The sequence below is a fragment of the Psittacula echo genome (genome assembly GCF_963264785.1).
Source record: "Psittacula echo genome assembly, chromosome: 2".
Classification (NCBI taxonomy): Eukaryota; Metazoa; Chordata; class Aves; order Psittaciformes; family Psittacidae; genus Psittacula; species Psittacula echo.
Genome location: NC_137737.1, coordinates 19211357 through 19232157, shown reverse-complemented (window position 1 = coordinate 19232157; position 20801 = coordinate 19211357). Strand labels below are relative to the sequence as shown.

The 20801-nt window shown below is 37.1% G+C and overlaps 1 protein-coding gene across 1 annotated transcript in view; it reads right to left on the bottom strand.

Moving 5' to 3' along the window:
* Positions 1 to 2051: 2051 nt before the first annotated feature.
* The window catches only part of PLCL2 (phospholipase C like 2), a gene marked incomplete at its 3' end in the record, with an annotated part of 100699 nt that continues 81949 nt past the window's right edge, over positions 2052 to 20801 (bottom strand). The window contains exons 5-6 of the mRNA XM_080609827.1: positions 10759 to 10868; positions 2052 to 2231 (exon numbers count right to left, since the gene is read on the bottom strand). Of these exons, the coding sequence (XP_080465953.1) occupies positions 2052 to 2231; positions 10759 to 10868 (290 nt within the window). The remainder of the gene's footprint in view (positions 2232 to 10758; positions 10869 to 20801) is intronic.

Here is a 20801-nt window from a genome sequence, read left to right as displayed (position 1 = left end):
TGCTTCATTTGTGATATAAATTACATCAGTTTGTAAATACCATGCAAGCAGAGGTGGGCCAGAACTGGAAATGGAGCCTTACTGACTTCTAGGCCCCTCTGAAGTATAATGCTAACTGTACTGGCATCTTTCAACCAGGATTAAACTCGAAACTAAAATTTCAACAGCCTACGTTTTGGGTTTCTTGGTAAAGTGAAACTGACCTTGTATATTTATGGCCCATCTGAATTTTGATGTAACACAGTTATTTTTCTGTAGATAAATCAGATTTAAATCTGACAGATTTGGCCCTCTTTCGTACCGGCTATGGAATGAAGACTGATTTCATATCATCTCAGAATACACTTAGCAACACTGAACTTCATGGTGCTTCCCATCAACTTCAGGTGCAATTGAAAGACTTCCAGCTGGTAACATAGAGAAGGACTGTCTAAAAACCGTTTACAGTTGTTTCCCACAGCTTCAGTGTTTCATTTTGTACAATACACAATAGAACTCACTCCTGGCAAGACTGTAACACTGAGGCATATGATCTGTCACTAGACATAGAAGAACTTAGCACCTTCCAAAACTGCTCCTAACCCATGCAGTTTGGCATTTGAAAGTGCATGCTCAAAATGTGGCATTCACTATGGAAATTGATTTAATCTCCCCCTGCACCCCTTCTCATTTTATAATGACTAGAAAACAAATCTAAGTCCCTAACAGTTTAGATTAAGCATGAGTTCACCGATGTTCTTGGTCAGAGCTTCACTGACATTTAAAGGATGTTATAAATATAAATATAAATATTCATTACAATCTGAATGCAGAAACAGTATCTTGAATTGGTTAAAAAAATAAAGATCAGAGTAGAATATATGTCTTGAAGACCTCTAATTCAAACAATCCTTTTCAACAGACATCACCATCTTCCCTTTTCCCTCACAACCAAACAAAAGCTGCATTTTGATCTCTGTAGAATTTTTTCTTCAAATTTATTAGCTTCTGTAATTATATAGTCCATTTTATTGTTAAATCAGAAACAGTAAGAGAACACTCTAGGTTGGTATAGTATTTTACAATGAGCATATCAGCTACAATACCTTTACCTAATGTTGTCAGAAAACCAAAACCAAAACAGAACAGCAATACTTTTTCTTTTTTTTTTCTTTTTTTTTTTTTTTGACAAACCTGCTTATTGAGATATCACTTATTCCATAAGGAAGAAAATACTTGAAAAATAAAAAAGTTAAAATTTAGTTAAAAGCTTTACTTGTCTGGGAGCAATCTCATAAAACCTGTTTTAATATGAGCACTTCACAAAATGAAAAACTATTTACAATATCTTGCTTGCAGTTTGGTCACATTATCTACACGCATTTGCAGAAGATCTTAGGCAAAATAGGTATGCATCTTCTGACACAGGCTATCAGATTGATTGCACATTTTCCTTTTACGTAATGGCTCTCTTATAGTGCACTGAAGTCAGTGATCACTGTCTAATTACATTCTCATTTTAATTTATGGCTCAACAATAAAATGAATACCACTTCAAACCCAAATATCTGAGCTGCTGAATTACATATAGTGTGAAACACGTGGATTCTACTTTTTTGGGCCTGATTTTCAAGAGAATAATTCACTGCACCAGCACAATTAACAAATTGTACAATGAAATAAGGGATCTGTGCATCCATTTCATTTGAAAATCAAGGCATCTTGTCGAATTCTGTCAACTGATTTCCCACTAGTTACAGCTCATTTAAAAAAATGTTCATTTCCCTATGGCACTATAATGAACCTTTCAGCACGCTATTACTGAATTACAGTATCTTTTACATACATACTATATTTTGGCCAATAATGTAATTCCCATGTTGCACAATATCATTGCCTTCATAAGCAGAGTTGCTACATACATTCACAGTTTTGACAGATTGTAATTAGGTTCTCCAGTTGTGCTTTAAGAATTCCAAATATTTTCCAATAGTAAGTGCAAAGCAAATGTCCGATGCAGCTACAATTGGTCACAGAGTTATAAACTCCATAATTATGAGACGAGCATACTCTCATTCTCCGTTTTCATCACCTGCTTTTTCAGGTATGACCTCCAGACTTCGACGAGGCTTTGAGATTTCTGCATTCTCAGTGCCTGGCTTATTGAGTCCACATGAAAGAGTGGCATAATGGATTTGCTTCAGATTCTCCAGTGCTTCATTTTTAGCATATTTGAGAAGATCAGCTTGTCCCTATAAAAGCAAAAATGCAATTAAAATACACAATTGATAATAAGATTCTCTTCCCCCTTCTCCCTTCTGTTTGTTTCAGATTAATGATACAGTTGTCCTGCTGGAAAAAAACCCAACTATAAAACCACCCTGTCCTCCTCCCAAAAAACCCTAAACCAAACCTCGAAATTGGGTTATTTGACATTAGAAAGAACCAAGCTTTTTACTTTCTCTGGAGCCAACCAGTTGCATAAACAAAAGGGAACGGGATCATTTCTACCTAACGGTTTTCAGGAAAGTAATCTGTGCAGTATTTATAGTCTGCAGGGGCTATAAATGTTTTTGCATGAAGAAATTGTGAAGGCTGATTTTAATACTTGAGGGAGTCATTGAACTCTTTTGGTTTTTGGTCCTTAGAGATTTCTTTTCCCTAGCAATGTGACTCATTCAGTAGTAGCATGGTAAAGGATCAATGTTTGTCAAAGCGTAAAATATGAAAATACAGGTTAGGAACCAACATATAAAACGGACAGTGATGATAAAGACTTCACAGGGTTGTCTGCAGCTCAGCACTATTGCTATTCCTCTTTACTTGCACTCTTACTCTTCATGGTAATTAAGTTTTAAGTAAAGCTGTAAGAGAAACTGTCCCAGACATAGGTGATTTGGCTCTGTCCTGCACTATTACCTACTCCATCTCTTTGTGTTGATCAAAGCCCTCTAACAGCAACAGCTCTCATTATCAGACTATGGACAGCCTTTCCTGTAGCCGTTACCTGCCTACCCTGCCCAGAGGGAACAAGCAAGGCTGTAGCACATGGTGAGCATGCCTGTCTTACTAGTGCACACAGCACAGTTCACAAACACATGCAGAAAGTCTGCAAGGGCTGAAGTGATTGCACTGTGCCTGCCCTCCTAAAGGAGAACTGCCCCACAGATTACAGAAAAGCAAATGGTACTTCAAAAATACCAGATCTTGAACAGTGTCATTTCCAACTGAAGGGGAGAAAAACACACACACAAAGAAACCAACCTCAGGTACTATAGTTTCCTGAAACTGTCAGTTCCTATAATGTCTAGTAAGGTATAAACACTGACTGCACCTTTTCCTGCAACTGGGGTATTCGTGTCTGTCCTGTGTAAATCCGGGCTCCTGTCAGACCCTTCTTCTGAAGAGATGCGAGTCTGTCTTCTAAAGACATAAAGATATGTTTGCCTCTTCTACTTTGCCAGATAAGGTTGAACTCCAACTTTACTTTTTGGTTTAAAAAATGAAGGAAGAGAGGTAGAACAGCAGTTAGCCAAAACCATGTGTGCACTAATGGTGTGATATTTTGCCTTACTTCTTTAGCAACTCAGAACATAAATACTATTGCATGAAGTAAGCAGAATTACGCATTTGAGGCACACAAATTGAAAACAAATATTGCTTACTTCAAAGACATAATGCTCCCCTCCCCCTCCCCGCATCCAAGACTATAACAGCCAAAGTGGGGTTTTTTTCTGATTACCAAACACAAAAAAAAAATCTACATGTTCACCAATCACAGCACAAGCTTCAGCTAAAGAAAACCATGGCTACTTTGTTAAAAAATCACATACTTTTTTCCAAACTGACAAACAACTAAAGGCTAATTTAAAACACTCTAGCAGACTAAATGAGTCATATCTGGAGTGCATCTGTTTCTAGCCCAAGATCCATTTTACATGGATTAGCAGAATATAGTTCTGGAACTTTAATCAAGTTTTTTTATTATAGGCAGAGCTGCGAGCAACAGTCTATTAATAAGGTTGCCCAAAACTTCTCATTTTAAAAAAACATGATTTCACAGTTGCTTATGTGCTTGCCAAACTTTAACTACTTAAGCTTATACTTTCTACGAAGGATTTTTGCCATTGGCAGATTTTATTATTATTACTGTTTAATATTATTCTTTACCCTCATCCATATGGTTAATTCACTTCTGCGAATAAAAACAGGAAAATACTGTCAGAATTTTTTTAACAATCTTCTATCCTTCCCTCCCTACTCCCACTTGGAGTAAGGACTTGTAATTCAAATTACTTCAGAGGCAGAAAGTAGTGAATCCAGTTATGTGCTTTTAATACACAAAAATCAGATTTTGAACATGGTTAGTACAATTACTCAGGATTTGTTCTTGATCATTCTTCATCTCTTGACAGCTCCAGCAATGTGGCAAGACAATGCATATTCCATTCCCACACAATAATGAACATGCATTAGAAGAAAAAGTTGGAGTTGTCCTGTACGGCCTCTCCAAGTTGTCTTACCACCGACGCTCGGTTGCCAACGCAGGCAGTCCAAAAGACAGACTGGAGGAGGAGAGGAAGAGCCTGGGGCAGGGACTTTGCAGAGAAGGCAGATGGAAAAAAGGGGGGGTCAAGAGTGATCTTTGGGACTGACCTGGCAAGAAGTCTAGGACTGAGGAAAGGGATGTTGGACTGTGTAGACTAGATCTCGCTGAAAGAGGAGAATGCAAAATAACGAAAAACGAACACAGGGTGACAACACTGAATTTGGATTAGACAGGTGAGTGGAGAAAGGGAAAGATTGAGACAACATTTGGGATTGGAATACAGAAAGAAAACAGATTGACAAAGTCCACCATGTTGAAAAGAGCCTGAATATGATAGACGAGTAGAAGGACTAACAACTCAAAAAGAGTGAAAGAACTTGGTAATGAGACTAAAAGCTGGTGAGAGAGACAAAGGAACATGCAGAGCAGGGAGAAGACTGTAGAATACAATGAAATCAAGTAAGGTGATGAGAAAACAAAAGATTCATCAGGAGTATCTCTACAGGAGGCAAAGAGGAGGCAGTATAAACTGGAAAGCAATGGGGAAAATACTGATGATAAGGGAAGATTAACTTAGTAGACAAGAGAGGATCTGGGATAAGGGACTGGATTATTTAATACAAGAGGGGTCCAGATTAAACACATCTGGCCAAGTGGGATCAAGTTTAGACAAGGGTGAAATAGAAAAATGGATCTGTGTACATTACTCTCTTCTACAACACTTAGAATGAAGTGACTGATTTCCGAATGCCACTGAACTCAGAAAAATGTTTGTGAAACTGTGTTGTCATTATCTGCTGGCATGTCTTGATCCAAAGATGAAACAAGAGCCAACCACTGCTACCGAATATGCACAAGCTCAAGTGAGAAAGGTCTGTGCAACTGATGTAAGTTCCTAGCTCTGCTGATGTACCATCAGGAAGCCATATGCTGGGGGAAAAAAGCAGTATGCATCTTAAAAATTCAAGTTCTAGTCACAGTGAACACTGTTGAACAGTAACACAACGCATCTGAAAAGATAAAGTAATACAATGCATCTGAAAAAATTGCCCCCCCCTGCTCCCTGCAATCAAAAGAACTCAAAGAGCTTCCCTATAGTTATACATCAAATACCTCTTGTCCAAGGGCTCTCAAGATTCAGTTTCAATTCTTTATATTCTATTCATTCTGTAGCTGCATAAGATCCTGATTTTCACAGTAGGAGCAGTTGATTTAAAAAATAATGTAATAGCTGACTACAAGCTGGAAGACGGTAATATCTCAGATCCATGGGCTACTCAGGTTTTCATCTTCTTACCAGCCCCAGAACTGCTGTAGGCTACTTGCTCTGAATGCATATTATAAAGCAAATATGAGAAACCTATCAATGGCTTGAACTTCAGTCAAGCAGATTTATTATAAGAAACACAAAATCCTCTACATACAAAGAAGCAAAGTTGGTTTCACAGACAACTCAATGCTGGGATCTGGAGCATGTTTCTTGCTATGTAGCGCTGCCTTGTCAGGCTTTCACCTCAGATAAGTCAAAGTGTAAATTAATTTTGTCCTTAGTGTTGTCTGGCTAACACACCACAAAACTCAAATTTACCCCCAGCACTGTGGCTAACAGGCAGTTTGTGGTAATTCCCAACTGGGAATAGGACCAATACAGGCCTCACAAAACACAAGAGAAAACAAAACTGTGAGAGCACAGTTCTCACAGCAGCAGAAAGCAATCACTGTTCCCTTTCCTTCACTGTGGTTAAAATTCACTAACAGAACTGAGTATTATGTAACTTTGATACCTATTTCATATGTTGATGTTTAAAAGCTTCTCAAACAGAACCAAGCACCAAGCTGTTTTGTAGGCAGACATGAAAAAGACTTTAAAGAACTTTTTCTTTGAAGAAAAAAACTGATATTCATTCATAAACTTTTAATAAACATAACAACGATACGGGATGTGAATTTTAATGTGGAAGCCCAATTCAATATCCCTCCTACCTCTCTGTTCCAATATTGCCTGCATCAGCTATCTGGTTTATTTGTTTAGGGTTTTTTAAAATCAACATTAAAAATCATCTGTTCAGGTTTTTTGAAGCTTTTGGCTAAGAGGCAGTGTTTTTATATCACAGCTCCTGAAAGGTAACTTAAGGGTAATTTCAATCAAACCCAAAATGGTTCTTATCAGTTCTCATACCTATGAAATGAGAAATTATTTCAGTCATTTGGACATAGCATCAACTATGTCTCAGCACAGCTACCTTTATAATCTGGTAAATATTCACTTATGATTTTTGGTTAACAGATTCTTCAGTGAATGTGTGAACCCTTGAGATGTAGAGATGACATGTGAAATAACTGCATGAGCATTCTTTCCAAGAAACTGTATCAGTAATGACTGGGCTTTAGCTCAGGTTCCAGGACCCAAAGCTTGTATGAGGAAAGTGAGAAGCCAGTATCCTTTCTCAAAGCTTGCTGCTCAGTATATACCACATATATACTATAACACAGTGCTCCATGCCCAGCTGACATGCTCTGAGGGCATTTACAGAATCAGGACATAAATGACATAACTTCCTAACTTCTAAACATGACTTTAATTAAGAACCAGAATCCCATCAGTCCAATATCAAGAGACTAGTAGTTTCAGATATTTAAATTGAACTGCGATGTGGGAGGCTTTCTGAATATATAAAGTAAGAAGCTGCACCCCTATAATTGCCTTGAATGTTCCATTTATAAATACATTTATAAAAATAATGTAGGTACGGAACCAATGTCATTACAGAGATAAGAGATGCCATTAACTGTGTGTCTTGGGATTTCTTTTAAGAGAAAGTAATTCATGTTGTCTAATGTGACATGTCTAAAAGCTTACAGCCAATAAGAAGCATCTAACAAATGCTGGAGTTGGAAGTCCCACCTTCATTCCAAGTGCTTCCATTGAATTCCCCCTACGTTTTAGAACAGCTCTTTGTTGCAAAGACTAATTTGAAGATGCTGTTATGCTCTTCCTATAGGCATCTCATATTCTGAGACTCTAGAGGTTCTTTTTCCCCAAAGTTTTGCTATGCCACAAAAGTCTGCAAATTGTTACATTAGGCTGTTTGTAGGAGTCTGCTGCAACAGCACTTAGCGAGTCATTTTCTTCCGTCAACTGTATACTCTTTCTGGCAGGAAATGTGATTATCTATGTTTAGAAACGATGAGAGCCATCAGTCTGAGTAATAACAATAAATAAATTACTAGCAAATGATCTTTCAAACTATTTGGAAGAGAGGCATATTCTAACACTGTACAATCTCTATATTTCTCAGATGGGCAACAAAGTTCACTAAAGCAGACTAAATTTACTGTAAGTCATGTTCTGAAGTTAAACAAATACCTCTATGTGCATATATGGAGTGCATTAGAATTGGAATGTGTGCACATACACGAATTGGATAGGGATGTTTCAGCTGAACTCAAACACACTATACCAATAATTTATTTGTCCACACGGCTTCAAATTAGGAAAAATAAAATCCTTTAAAGTAGCAATTGTTATGTGTGCGCATACACTACACACACACATAGATATTTAACAACTACAACAGATGTCCTAAACAAAGAGTTCCCCTAGAATTAAGCTGTTTTGTTATTTTATCAATCTTTCCATTGCATCAACTGTAGTCAAAATGTCCCAATTGGAAAAAAAAAATTAAAAATCAATATGTACCTGGAGGGTAAAATGCAGCTTAATTGGTTTGGAAAATCCATCAGCTACACCACATGAGCATTCTATGACTCCTCTGTGAGGGAGCTGAGGGTGGCACTCAAGCAGAGTTGCTTAATACGGCTGTTCAGAGCCACACAGCAATTCCTAAATCATAGCCAAGAGACCATGTAAAATACTGTTCCTAATTACAAGAAGAATAAAAAGTTAAATCCATCTAAGCACGGCACTGCCTTCGACGTGTTGGCTGCTTAACTGTCTTGCTTGTGGAACAGCAAAATTTGGGACCATTAAATAGACAGGGTGTTATTTCTGTGCTGTTCAAGAGGGAAGTTAATTTGACACAGGCATGGAATTCAACAGAAAAAAGAAGTTTCAACAGAAAAAAGAAGTTTCTTCTTCTCAGACTGTCACTCTCCTGATCAATTTTCGCTCTAAAAAATGTGGGCATTCACTTTCCATCCCTGTCCTCACATAGTTTTTAGAGAACTGGGAAAATGGGAATGGAAAAACATCGTCATTAGATCAAAATTATGATTGCATAATGTCTTTTTCTCTGGACAGGAAGAGTAGCAGCTTAGAAACTGATAAACTTTTTCTATTTAATTATGTAACACAAGAGAAGTTATGGTTACAGCCTACAGGTAAGAGTTAGGAGTAAAAAACCTTGATGTGTTACTTCAAACAAATCACAACCTGTAACTTTCTGTACATCTAAATGTGAATAACAGCACTTAATAGATGACTATGTATGATCTGTAAATACCTTTTAAGATGTAACAATGTGTCAGAACTTTCTGGAACACTCCTGTTAAAGTTTTGACAACAGACTGATTAAAAACAGATTTATTTTTTTTTTTATAAAGTATTAATTATGGGACAAATTGTACCTTCCTACAGAAGGGACCTTATTCTGCAAGTAGAAAAAAACCTAAGTCAATGATGAAGAAGTTTTCTCAATAATCTCTCCAAAAGCAAGGCCTTCTAACTCTGTAATTACATTAATCCTAAGGATACGCACAAAAGCCCTTCTGTGCTCTGAAGAGCCAGATCTGCCACATGGGTTCTCCAATTTCTGGCTCACACAGAAATCACGACTTCACATTTCAGTCACTTATCAACCTCAAACCTCCTCCCCACCAACCCTTATCTTCTGAATGGAAAGTAGAGATGAAGTAAAGGTACTGCTGTTTCAGGCAATATTAAAGAGATCTGCCTATCCAACCTGGTATCTGATGCCTTTGACAGAAAAGTAAAGGGGTAACTTAGTTCTCTGACATCTTCTCAAATCCAATGAACTGACTCCCCTCCTCTCTATTCCCTAAGTAGCACAGGAGTGGTACTTGACACATCCCATGCAGGTATGTGTTCAGGAAACTCCACTCTAATAAAGTGACAGTCTGCTCCTTTTACCTGTAAGTAAAACCTGTATGCATACTTTCAGAATGTATTAACAGTATAAGCTGTAGCAAATTTTGTCTCATGTTGATTCTCCTCTGCATTAGATCTGTGCAGTACAGCACAAACAGCAGTACAGAGCACCAAGCAACACTGTGAAAAGCTTAACAGTTGAAACCAGCATGGAAAGCTGGAGAAAGACATATACATTACTGCTTTTCTGTAGTAGTTCACTGTAAGAAGAGGTGATAGGGAATTCTATTTTAACTAAGGACTAACAATAAAAAAATATGTGGGAGAAAATAACTTTATAATTAAAACAGGCTTTATAGTTTAATGTAGTGATGAAACATTTGATTGAATGGGACAGAAGAACTCATTAGTGCATCTAAACACAAAACTTGAATAATTTGGGCTAGAAGGATAGTGTCAAGGGAATAAATTAATGGAGGCAGTTTTGCTATCTCTATAAATTTTTCTATACTCTGTTGAGATGAAAGACCAGCAATAAGAAACCTGAACTGTTCAACATTCTAGTTTTCTGAGGGTCTCTGGCTAAAGGTATTTTTATACTTCATCATTTATTATGGCATCAAAATGTAAGCAAATGCACTCAATAAAATGCAAAGAGAATCTCTAGCTCATATACGCTCAGCTTACTCCAGTCTGAATTAATAATATAATTTGTATGTATCGTTAATCATCATTCATCACTGACTGCAGCAGCAACACCTTCCCTTTTGTTTTTCAGTAACAGCATTAACCTCAACACTCTTACTCCCTTCCAAATCACAAAGCAGGGTTTAAACAGCAGCATAGCTTCTTCCCAGCACAAATCAACACTTAATTGTTTCACCCATGTATTTCAGATTACAGCAGATCGCGTTAACATGAAAAGGTTGTAAGAAGAAAATGTCACACAAACTAAATGAAACAACCCCCACAACAATAAAAAAGAAGAAAAATCCACATTGACAGCCTGCTGTGTTTTCAAGTTATATAAATTAAACTGAACATGGTTAAAGAAGTGAATAAATCCATTTAAACTGTGACACAGAATAATGACCAGTAAAAATATTAGAATGTCAGTTGTGAATGGAAAAACACAGTAACTAACCAAAGGAAGATACATTACCTTTAAAATTGTAATGTTCCACGTAAAACTTTCTACTGATTTTTGCAGTTTTCTTTCTTTTAAGCCTTCTCTTGCTCCTATATTGTGCAGATTTTCATGAAACTCCATTGCTGTAGAGAATAAAAGAGGAATACAGTAGCTATTTTAACACATTTTTTGTAATCACAGAGATAGTGATTCGAAACTAGTAAGGCAAAAAGGACAGTGAAACACCCTCAGAAATTTTATTCTTCAAGCACAAATGTATCTGATCTAGTATGTGCAACATTATAAATATGCCAACATACACAAATCTCCCTAAGCCAAAATCCACACTGAAGTACCTGTTGGGTCCCTGCCATACAAAGATGGAGCCAAGCAAATGTTTGCTATACGAAAATACTCTTTAAGCACAACTGAACTTGTTGCACCATATGTAAAATCCTTTTTGTGAGTTGCTATAGGATGGAAACAGTAATTTCATGAAATACTTTATCCTAACAGCTTTATTTTGTGCCTTGCTCTTTTATGCACTGAATTACATCATAGTTGTCTAGCTAACAGCTTACATGCTGCGGCCAGCCCAGAAAGTAGCCTTCTCACCTTACCCCTGAGGAGACAAGGAGTAACTGTGAAGGAGGAGTACCAAGTGAACAGCTAAGGACATTTTACCACACCCACGCAAACTGCTGTGTCCACAAAACCCGTATCTGACACACTTAAAACCAAAAATTTCTGGCAAAATTCATACTAGCTTGACCTAAACATTGAGTAGAGTGACCAAAGCTTTAATTTTAACTCATCGCACTGCACAGATGTAAGAAAAATAACTTGCTTTCCATGCTGCTGTTACAAGTCATATAAAAATAAAATTTAAATGGCCTCCCTCATGCAGGGGAAGTAAAATGTCCTTCCAAGGGTACACACATCAGCCCGACATGGATTACAGCAGCTCTCCTATAGAAGTCGTATGTTAAACTGAGCTCTCAGAATCTCCATCAGGAAAAACATAAAAGGTATTTCTGAAGGCCAAGGCTGGCAAATGGTTGTGACTTACACCTACGAATGTAAAATCAAGTTATAAGCTTAAGTAAAAACTATAACTAAGTTGACTGAGGTCTTCTATTCGCCCAGTGAATGTATGTGCTTCAAAATTTATATGTAATTTACTATCATAGAAAATGCATACAAACTTGCAGTGGCTGTCAATCCTACAGTGAACTGACTTCTAAGGACATTTTTAGGTACCTATTCTTTGTAATCTTTCTACCTGACACTCATGTCTTGTTATGAAATACAAATGAATGGGTTTTTTGTACATTCCCTTACCTCAGGCCAGTGTATACATATATATATGTGTGTGTGTATACATATACACACACACACATCTCTACACACACATTAAAAAATTATTCATAAGTTCATTTAGAAGAAAAGATTGTTCTTTTTAGCTTTTCTTAGTATTTTAAGTTTTACTACAAGGAAAATACATGCCAAATATTTTTCCTGCATTAAACTACTCTATCATTTTTATTTCAAATACTTCTCCATAGCTCTAACTCTGCCTCTGGAGTGCAGCCTCAAGTAAACCATTCATCTTTTATTCCCCCCAAACAGATTTCTAACCAGGTGAGAAATTGAAGTTCATTTATTCATCACTATTTCCAAGTATCCATTTCCTGTTCACATCATCCAAAAAATAAACTTCCAATATGATCATGGAAAGATTAGGCACAGATCCATACTTACAACATTACATTTCTAGAGCACCATGAAAATACAGAACCATAAATGCTGAGATTATATTGCTAAACTTTGGGAGTTCATTCATCCCAACTATTGTAACTCATGTAAATACGCTACAATATATATTACAAAATAGGAATAGCGTGATTTAACAGCAGGTTTTTAAACTGAATACAATGCTGCTAACAAATTTTCCCAATTGCAACCAAAGATTTCACAGCATATCTTTCTCCTCTGCAGTACACTTTTTTCTTTAAAGCATCCTGATAAGAAGTCTTTCAGTATTTCCAAATCACTGTTTTTTCCCCTTCAGTGCTGAATCACATTCTGGTTCCCCAGTGAATGCTGATTAGTTTGAATTTCACGATTATCTCAGCTTTTCCCTCTCGCTCAGATCCTCTCCCCTAACCCTGGAATGCACTAGATAGATAGCTTTAAAACTCCTTCATCCTTTCTGGGAATACTTTGCCATTCAAGATGTTCTTTTGAAATTTAATGTACAATTCTTTTCTCCCATTTTCAATAACTTCAAAGAGCATGAGGAAAAGAGAAGTGCTATAAAGCTGATCAATGAAGTAAGAACCCTGCATCATGTGAGAAGTCTAATAAAAACTTGCTAGGTTAGTCTAGCAAAAAGAAAACCAGAAGAGGAGTAATTGCTCCCTAGACACAGATCAGTCAGGTAAGACCTTGGACATCAAAGAATCATTTCAGCCAAAGGACAATATTAGGATGAGTATCTGTCTGTAAAACAGGAATTTATGTAAAATTTATAACCATTGTAGATGTGGTTCTGTAAGCAGCCTTGAAAAGCAGAAAATTACTCAAATAAAAAACTCATATTCGTTTTAAAATAGAGCTGACATGATCAATTTACAAAAACTGTGCCTGGAAGTAGAATTCAGGACCTCCTAGCCCTGTGTTTCCTCAACCAACTGCATGATGATCTCTCTAAATAGTATTACATTGCAGACCTCAAACCTGCACTAACTTATGCTTAGCATATTCTGAAGGATATTTCTGTTTCTGAACTAAACAAGGGCTGATGACAGTATAGAAAGTGGGGTGTCTTATTGCTATGACATACTTTAATAACAAACTTTTTCTTCCCAAATAAAACATACAAGGCAATATAACAGTCTTGACAGGCTGATAAGAATTCTGAGCCATCACTTCTCAGAATAATTTCCAGATTGCAATCTTAGCTGTATTTTATGGTCCTGGATTCTCAATATTTTAATTATCACAAATATATTCAGCAGATACAAAACCTTTCATAATTTACAAAAGGCATGGTATTGTTTTGCTGACACCTGAAATGCTGGAACAAGAAAGATGCATTTCTATTGCTGCCTTGCATGCTGTTGGAGAGCCAACACTGTATCTTGAGATGAGAAAATAATTTGGAGATTTATGTGAAAACCAACATTGTGTGTATATATATATATACACACTATTGAAAGTTACTCGTCTCCAAATGTATTTAGCTTAGAAAAAAATAGGTTATTTTTAGTTCTTCAAAATGAAATAACGCCATATGAAATTCACTATCCTTAATGACAAACTAGAAATAACACCTATTTAAAATTGGTTAGCAATTCCTCCCACTACTGAGCTTTCACTACAGTTCCAAAGTAGTATAAGTAAGATACTGATTAAAAAGTGACATATAAAGCAGATGAAGTGATTCTGCTATTTTAAAACTAATTAAGAAGCATATACTAAAAAGGTAAGCCTCCTTAAGTCACTGAGCTGGATGTATTTATATTTTGGGTTTTTTAAACTGTAAAATATGTATTTTCTCTTTGGAAAATTCTGATGATAACTACATGCTTATTAAAATCAAGATGTGAAAAGAGACCGAAACACAGAGAGTTGGAGTGCGTGTGTGTAAGGTAAGAAGGAGTTCAGACTGTTTGGAAGTCTGCAATTTGTTTACTTTTGTAAGAGTTACTATCACAAAGCCCTGGCATACAACCAACTGAAAGCTGAGTTACTAATTTTTTAAGGAATCTTTAGCAAAACAGTGAGCACAACACTTGTTATACTGTATTTCTAGCCAAATCTCAACTTAACACACTCCTTTGTTTTCTTTGATGAAGGCTTTCTTGCCAAGAGCATGATTTCAACTAGCTGAGACACGACTACACAGCAGGTAGGCTCGTCCTGATGCAGGGTTTTTTTCTCTTAACAAATACCTTAATCAAATAGCACAACGGTAAAACTTTGGCAATAAATGTGTTTACCAAGTAGACCTAATATGAAATTGGTAGCAAACTGTTTGTCTATAAAAGACATGCTGATAATACTGCAAGTAAGCGCTTAACTTCAGTCAAGCCAAATACATTTTATTTCATTCTTGGTAGAGCACTTTGATTTAGAAGCAAATAAATTATTTTTTAAAAGAGTAATAAGTAATAAAAATAAACATTAAATATTTTTTTAAATGGAAGGCAAATACCATACAGCTTCAATTAAGTTACCACATACTGCAGCTAAAGTACGATGTACACTCATCTTGAACACTTACTAAGTTTGCGTGAATAATTTGCACAGACAGATTAGTTCTTTCCAAGAAAAAAATCCAAGAAAGCAACTTATACATTACAATATTTCTTCCCACACTGCGTAGGTTAAATGGTGACATAGGAAAGAATTCTAGGAAATTAAGCTGCAAGTACTCATTTCCACATATAAATATTTAATCTGCACATTCAACTGCTATACTTGGCCACATCTTTGAAAGCCAGGGTTTTACTTTTCTTACAGTATTAAATATGTTTTTGAGTTTTTTTACTCTAGATTATATTCCTTTAACAGTCACGTATTTCAATCTCACAAACAATTTCCTCCTAAAATGAAGTTTATCAGAAAAGTGATTGGGAAAGGAGTCTGGCTACTAGATCACATCAACAATAAATCAAATAAATCATGTTAGAGAAGAAACAGAAGTCACTATACTTGCAAATTCTCACATATTTTGCTTACAGAACACTTTCTGTACAAAAGCTTAAGATGAACCTTAATAAATTAATAGTCAGAACACCTCTGTATTATCTAAGTATCACTGCTAACTGCAAAACCTGAGTCTTAACAGGAATGAGTATTAAATCCTCAAGTACTCCCAAGCACCTGCTTCCCACTGAAGTCACTCAAAATATTTTATGTCATAACTAGAGAATCAGAATTTCTTTGCATATCCTAAGTGTGCTTCAGCTTCAAGAAGCTCCAGGTCTGAATTATGTGCATTCAGTAGGTTTAGACTAATATTTGACAAAACTATACATTCAACAAAATTAGTTGTTCAGTATTTTTCAATTATTTCAACCTTTACGGCAATGTGCAGTGTTCCACCTCCAATGTACAGAAAAATTAATTCCACAAGGACAGTCCTTTGAAAAGACAGACTGCATTTCCCAATGTGGGTGAAGTTAAGCCACTTACCACATAGGAGAATGAACTAACACTGACATTAAAAGGCAAAAACAGAACTACAAAGGAGAAGATTCTTTCCACAGGCTGCTGTTTCCATCTTTTATTTATCAGCCTTGATCCTCAAGAGAGGCCAACAAAAGTCTAAGGAAAAAAAACCTTGATTTTATCTAATGCTAGAAAGCAGACTTAATATAGACATTGCTTTATGGTAGACTGTAATTTCTCCCTGTCTTCAGATCCCCCTGAGCCCATGTTGTTTCACTGGCAATAGTAATTACTACCTCTTTTGCTTCCACAGTAATGTAACTTCTCTTTTCTTTACTATCACCCAATGCACCAGAGAAATTTGGTACCTTTTTCTTTCAAATTGCCTGATTAACATATTCAATTTAAACCCAGAGCCATCTTACCAAGATAAATTTAACTTGGGATTTGTTGTTGTTGTTCAAAATATAAAGAGGAGGAAAGTACCTCTGAAATCCTGTTCGACTTTCCAGCACTTCATCCAATAAAGCATGTTATGAAATCTGTCTTTCAAACATACTGATTATAACACTTCACTACCTTTGCCTTTTTTTTAACCCTCATCTACAGATAGTTTGGAACTGTTGGTTGGTCTCTGTCAGCAGGTGGTGCACTAGTTAAACTGTCACATGTAGATACAGAAAATCCACAGGGGAGTAAACAGATTTCTCATCCTTTCTTACCATTTTGGATTCTAGTTAGCACAGCAGCGTAGCCTTTGAGCAGATCTTGGTACATAAAATGTCTGCTGTATTTGTGCACTCTAGAATACTTCTCTATATCTTAAGAAATATAATTCATCTTAACTCTTTAATCATTTTTGCAGGTATAAGCAACTGCTAAAAGTACAAACTACAAGCCAATATAATAGGTTAATTTTGTAAATATTCCTGTACTGGGAAAGGCTATTTAAAATCAACAGTTCTGTTTTAGCCTCTTACAATGTTATCCTGATTTCCAGTATATAACCAAGTTTTCCAATCATTTTTTCTCACAGAGGTTGCTGAAAGTTGAGCATGGAGCTCTAGATGGTCATTATTAATAAGATCTGATCTTTTACTTGGCTAGGATTACATGAACAGTAGGGGAAAAAAAGGCTTCATATGAAGGGGCAACCTCAGGAGACAATACAAAAGTCTGTGTTAGTTTATGCATTTGCCCTGGGAGGAGTGAGCAAGAATGCTGAGAACATCTAGAAGTCTGGAAGATCATCCACCCTTCTGCAAAATATATCAGAATCCCCAAAAACCACCACCATCTAAGGCAATCCAAGACACAGCTACAGGTTGGGCAGAGAAGAGATTCAGAGCAGCCTGAGGAGAAGGACTTAGGGGTGTTGGTCCATGAGAAACTGAATATGAGCTGGCTTCAGCGTGTGCTCGCAGCCCAGAAAGCCAACCGTATCCTGGGCTGCATCAAAAGCAGCGTGACCAGCAGGTCGAAGGAGGTGATCCTGCCCCTCTACTCTGCTCTCATGAGACCTCACTTGGAGCACTGTGTGCAGTTCTGGTGTCCTCAACGTAAGAAGGACATGGAGCTGTTGGAACAAGTCCAGAGGAGGGCCACGAGGATGATCAGAGGCCCTCCCATATGAAGATAGGCTGAGAAAGTTGGGGCTGCTCAGCCTGGAGAAGAGAAGGCTGCGTGGAGACCTCGTAGCAGCCTTCCAGTATCTGAAAAGGGCCTACAAGGATGCTGGAGAGGGACTCTTCGTCATGGATTGTAGTGATAGGGCAAGGGGTAATCGGCTTAAACTTAGGGGAAGCTCAAGTTAGATGTAAGGAAGAAGTTCTTTACTGTAAGGGTGGTGAGTAACTGGAAGAGGATGCCCAAGGAAGTGGTAAATGCTTCATCCCTGGGAGTGTTCAAGGCCAGGTTGGACAGAGCCTTGGGCGACATGGTCTAGTGTGAGGTGTCCCTGCCCATGGCAGGGAGGTTGGAACCAGATGATCTCAAGGTCCTTTCCAACCCAAACCATTCTATGATTCTGTGCATTACAGTGAGTTAAATATGAGGAGCAATATATGAAAAATATGGTGTATGACTGGTGTGAATAACAGTAGAGAGATTTAAGCGCAAAGAAAAAAAGACTGATGAACACTACCAAAGTTGATCTAAGCACTTCCCCCCACCCCAACCCCCCCAGCAGAACGTGGCTTCAAGAATATTCAAAGCATAGGAGAGGACCAGCATTACAGAGCTACGGAATATATACGACAGTAAAACCTGAGCTGCTGTGGAGCTGTACCTGGAGATGCTTAATGGAGTAGCCTGAGGAAGAAGGACAAATAGGAAGAAAAAAACGTAATAAAAATGAAGCAGACAGAGTAAAGAGGAAAGAAAAATAAAACCAGGTAAAAATGATGGACTGAATACATAAAGTAAGTTGAGACATATAAAGGATTGTACTGAGTATGTCCTTTATTAACACCTTTCCTTAACTCTCAGAGACAGCCTACTGTGCTAACAAACCTTTAAAATGATGTTGTGACAACTGTGGAGAAAGGACTTACAATAATTTGATAGCTGGCTTAGAAAAAATGGGAACAACGAGAAAACAGAGAAGATCAGGTATTCCAGAAAAACGGATTACTGACTGAGAGGGGCCTCAAAGTGCTGTTTTAGTCATAGCAGGTGATGTTGGAGTTTATTTGATGGTGGTAAATATTGTAGATTGTTTACTTTCAACAGTGAACTTCACGAAAAATATAGTAAAGGATTCAATTCTAAGATCAGCATGTCCCACTGATGTAAACACATTAAACACTGGTCAGTTATGAAGTCCAGCACTAACAGATAAAGCAGCATTTCTTCACTCCCTACATATGAAGTCATAGTTTCAAGGCAGTGCCTCCTCATCCAAAGACTGGCTGATAAGGGGCATTATTTCAGAAGACACGGATAATTCTGATGAACTTGTGTAAACTCCACAGTACCTAGGACATGAATATTGCAAATTCTCTTTCAAGTCAGTGATAACTACAAAAATTTTGGGAACAACTGATGTAGTCACTCCTTTTCACTGCTTAAAAAAACCTCAATTGCATACCCAGTCAAAAGCGCTCATCAAGATTTAATTGTATAAATTTCTTTGCCTCTATTAAGGGATTATCTAATCTGTACATAACATAGAATACTACCTTTTTTGCATCTTACATGCTTTGTTTTGGTGGATCCTAAGTCAAAAACCAATTCAGAATGCAAATAACAGGAACAAATAGTAAAAGAAACAGCTCAGTAAACATACTGTTTTGCTGAAAAGCTTAAGCAGTGGGGAACTGAGAGTTACAGCTATTAGAACAAAATTGACTTTCTTACTTTAATTTTAAAAAACAAGAACTATTTGCAGTGCTTGTATAGCTATCATCCTCATCTTTTTCTACATGCAGCTAAGACATAACTTTTTCCCAATGGATATTGTGTACTGTGCTTATCTTTGACAGCATCCAGAATGGCTTGATATTCCCTTTCTTGAAACTGTATCCTGACACTCCTGAAGGACTGCTTTGGAGTACATGTTAGAAAATGTACTAATTTTACATCTTTTACTACTTGCATTATTTAATAAACTAAGTCCCTGCTATTTTAGTCACTGCACAGATGGAATAAATAAGACAGTCCCTGCTCCAACAAGTTAGAATCAAAGTATGAGAAAAAAAGAGAACAGATGGGTAAAGAAAGAGTGGGGAGGACAAGGAAGCAGCAAAAACTATTTTGGTTAAGGTGGTAGGAGGACATGTGTCAATCTAGCTACATTTGTGGGATGCCTTTTAAAAAACAATTCAAAGGAAGCAGCCTGGTGGATGTTTACAGTGAGCATGTGGGACAACACGACAGAAAGCATGATGATGGCTGACAATGTATATAGGCAGTAGAAACTTGCTACCAAATGAGCAAACAGAAGAAAAGTGAAAGCAGCTCAGTCTGGATATACAATGAGGAAGAAGTACAGAAAGGAATACAAGGACAGACATCATCAAAATGACAGCCAGGAAAATGGCATACATAAAGCAAAACTGTAAGGGTTGATCTCAGAGACAAAGGACAGTGTAGCTGAGATACCGGAAGATAAGAACCTGAACAAGAGATCTGGCTGCACAGATGACTACAGAAAGTTATACGTCTTAAACAACACAGAAAAAAATGACCTGAATTATTAGCACACAGTGCTGGAATGTGTATTTCTGCATGATATTAGCAGTAAACCGACACTGTTAGAGCTGTATACAGTACCTTTATTTCCTGAATAAAATCAGGAACCTTAAACACCATTTTTCGTAGGTATTGCCAAGGCTACTTTTTCCCATACACACATTAACTTACTCTTACTGATGTTACATTTCACACACTGTAATTCTCAGTGTCACGAGATCCTCCTGTACTGTTTCACAGCCATATCTACCTTTGATTATGTTCAGTAATTCCTTGTCACCAGCAAACCGTGTTTGCTCATTATTTGCCCCCTGATCATTTAATGAATACTTGGCATATTGCATGTCCTTTTGAGCTCCCACTGCTGAACACTGAAACAAATTCCTAAGCTATAGCTCTCTCTTTCAACCAGTGATGAGCTCAGGCAGTATTTAAATATAAAACAAAAGGAAAATAAGGAAGATTCAAAAGAGAAATACAAGAATGATGCAAGATGGGTAAAGAGGTTAGGAATGGGGTAAGGTGACCTGGACATTCAAATGCTTTACTCTAGAGAAGACAAAGGAGAATTTCAGGTCTTTTTACAATTAAGGGGATGGACTGGATTATCTTTCAGTTCCTTTACATCTCCTATTCTATTTTCTTGCAGGATCTTTAGCTGGCTTAACAGCAACAAGTTAATGACACTGCAGTAATTTTGAAGTCAA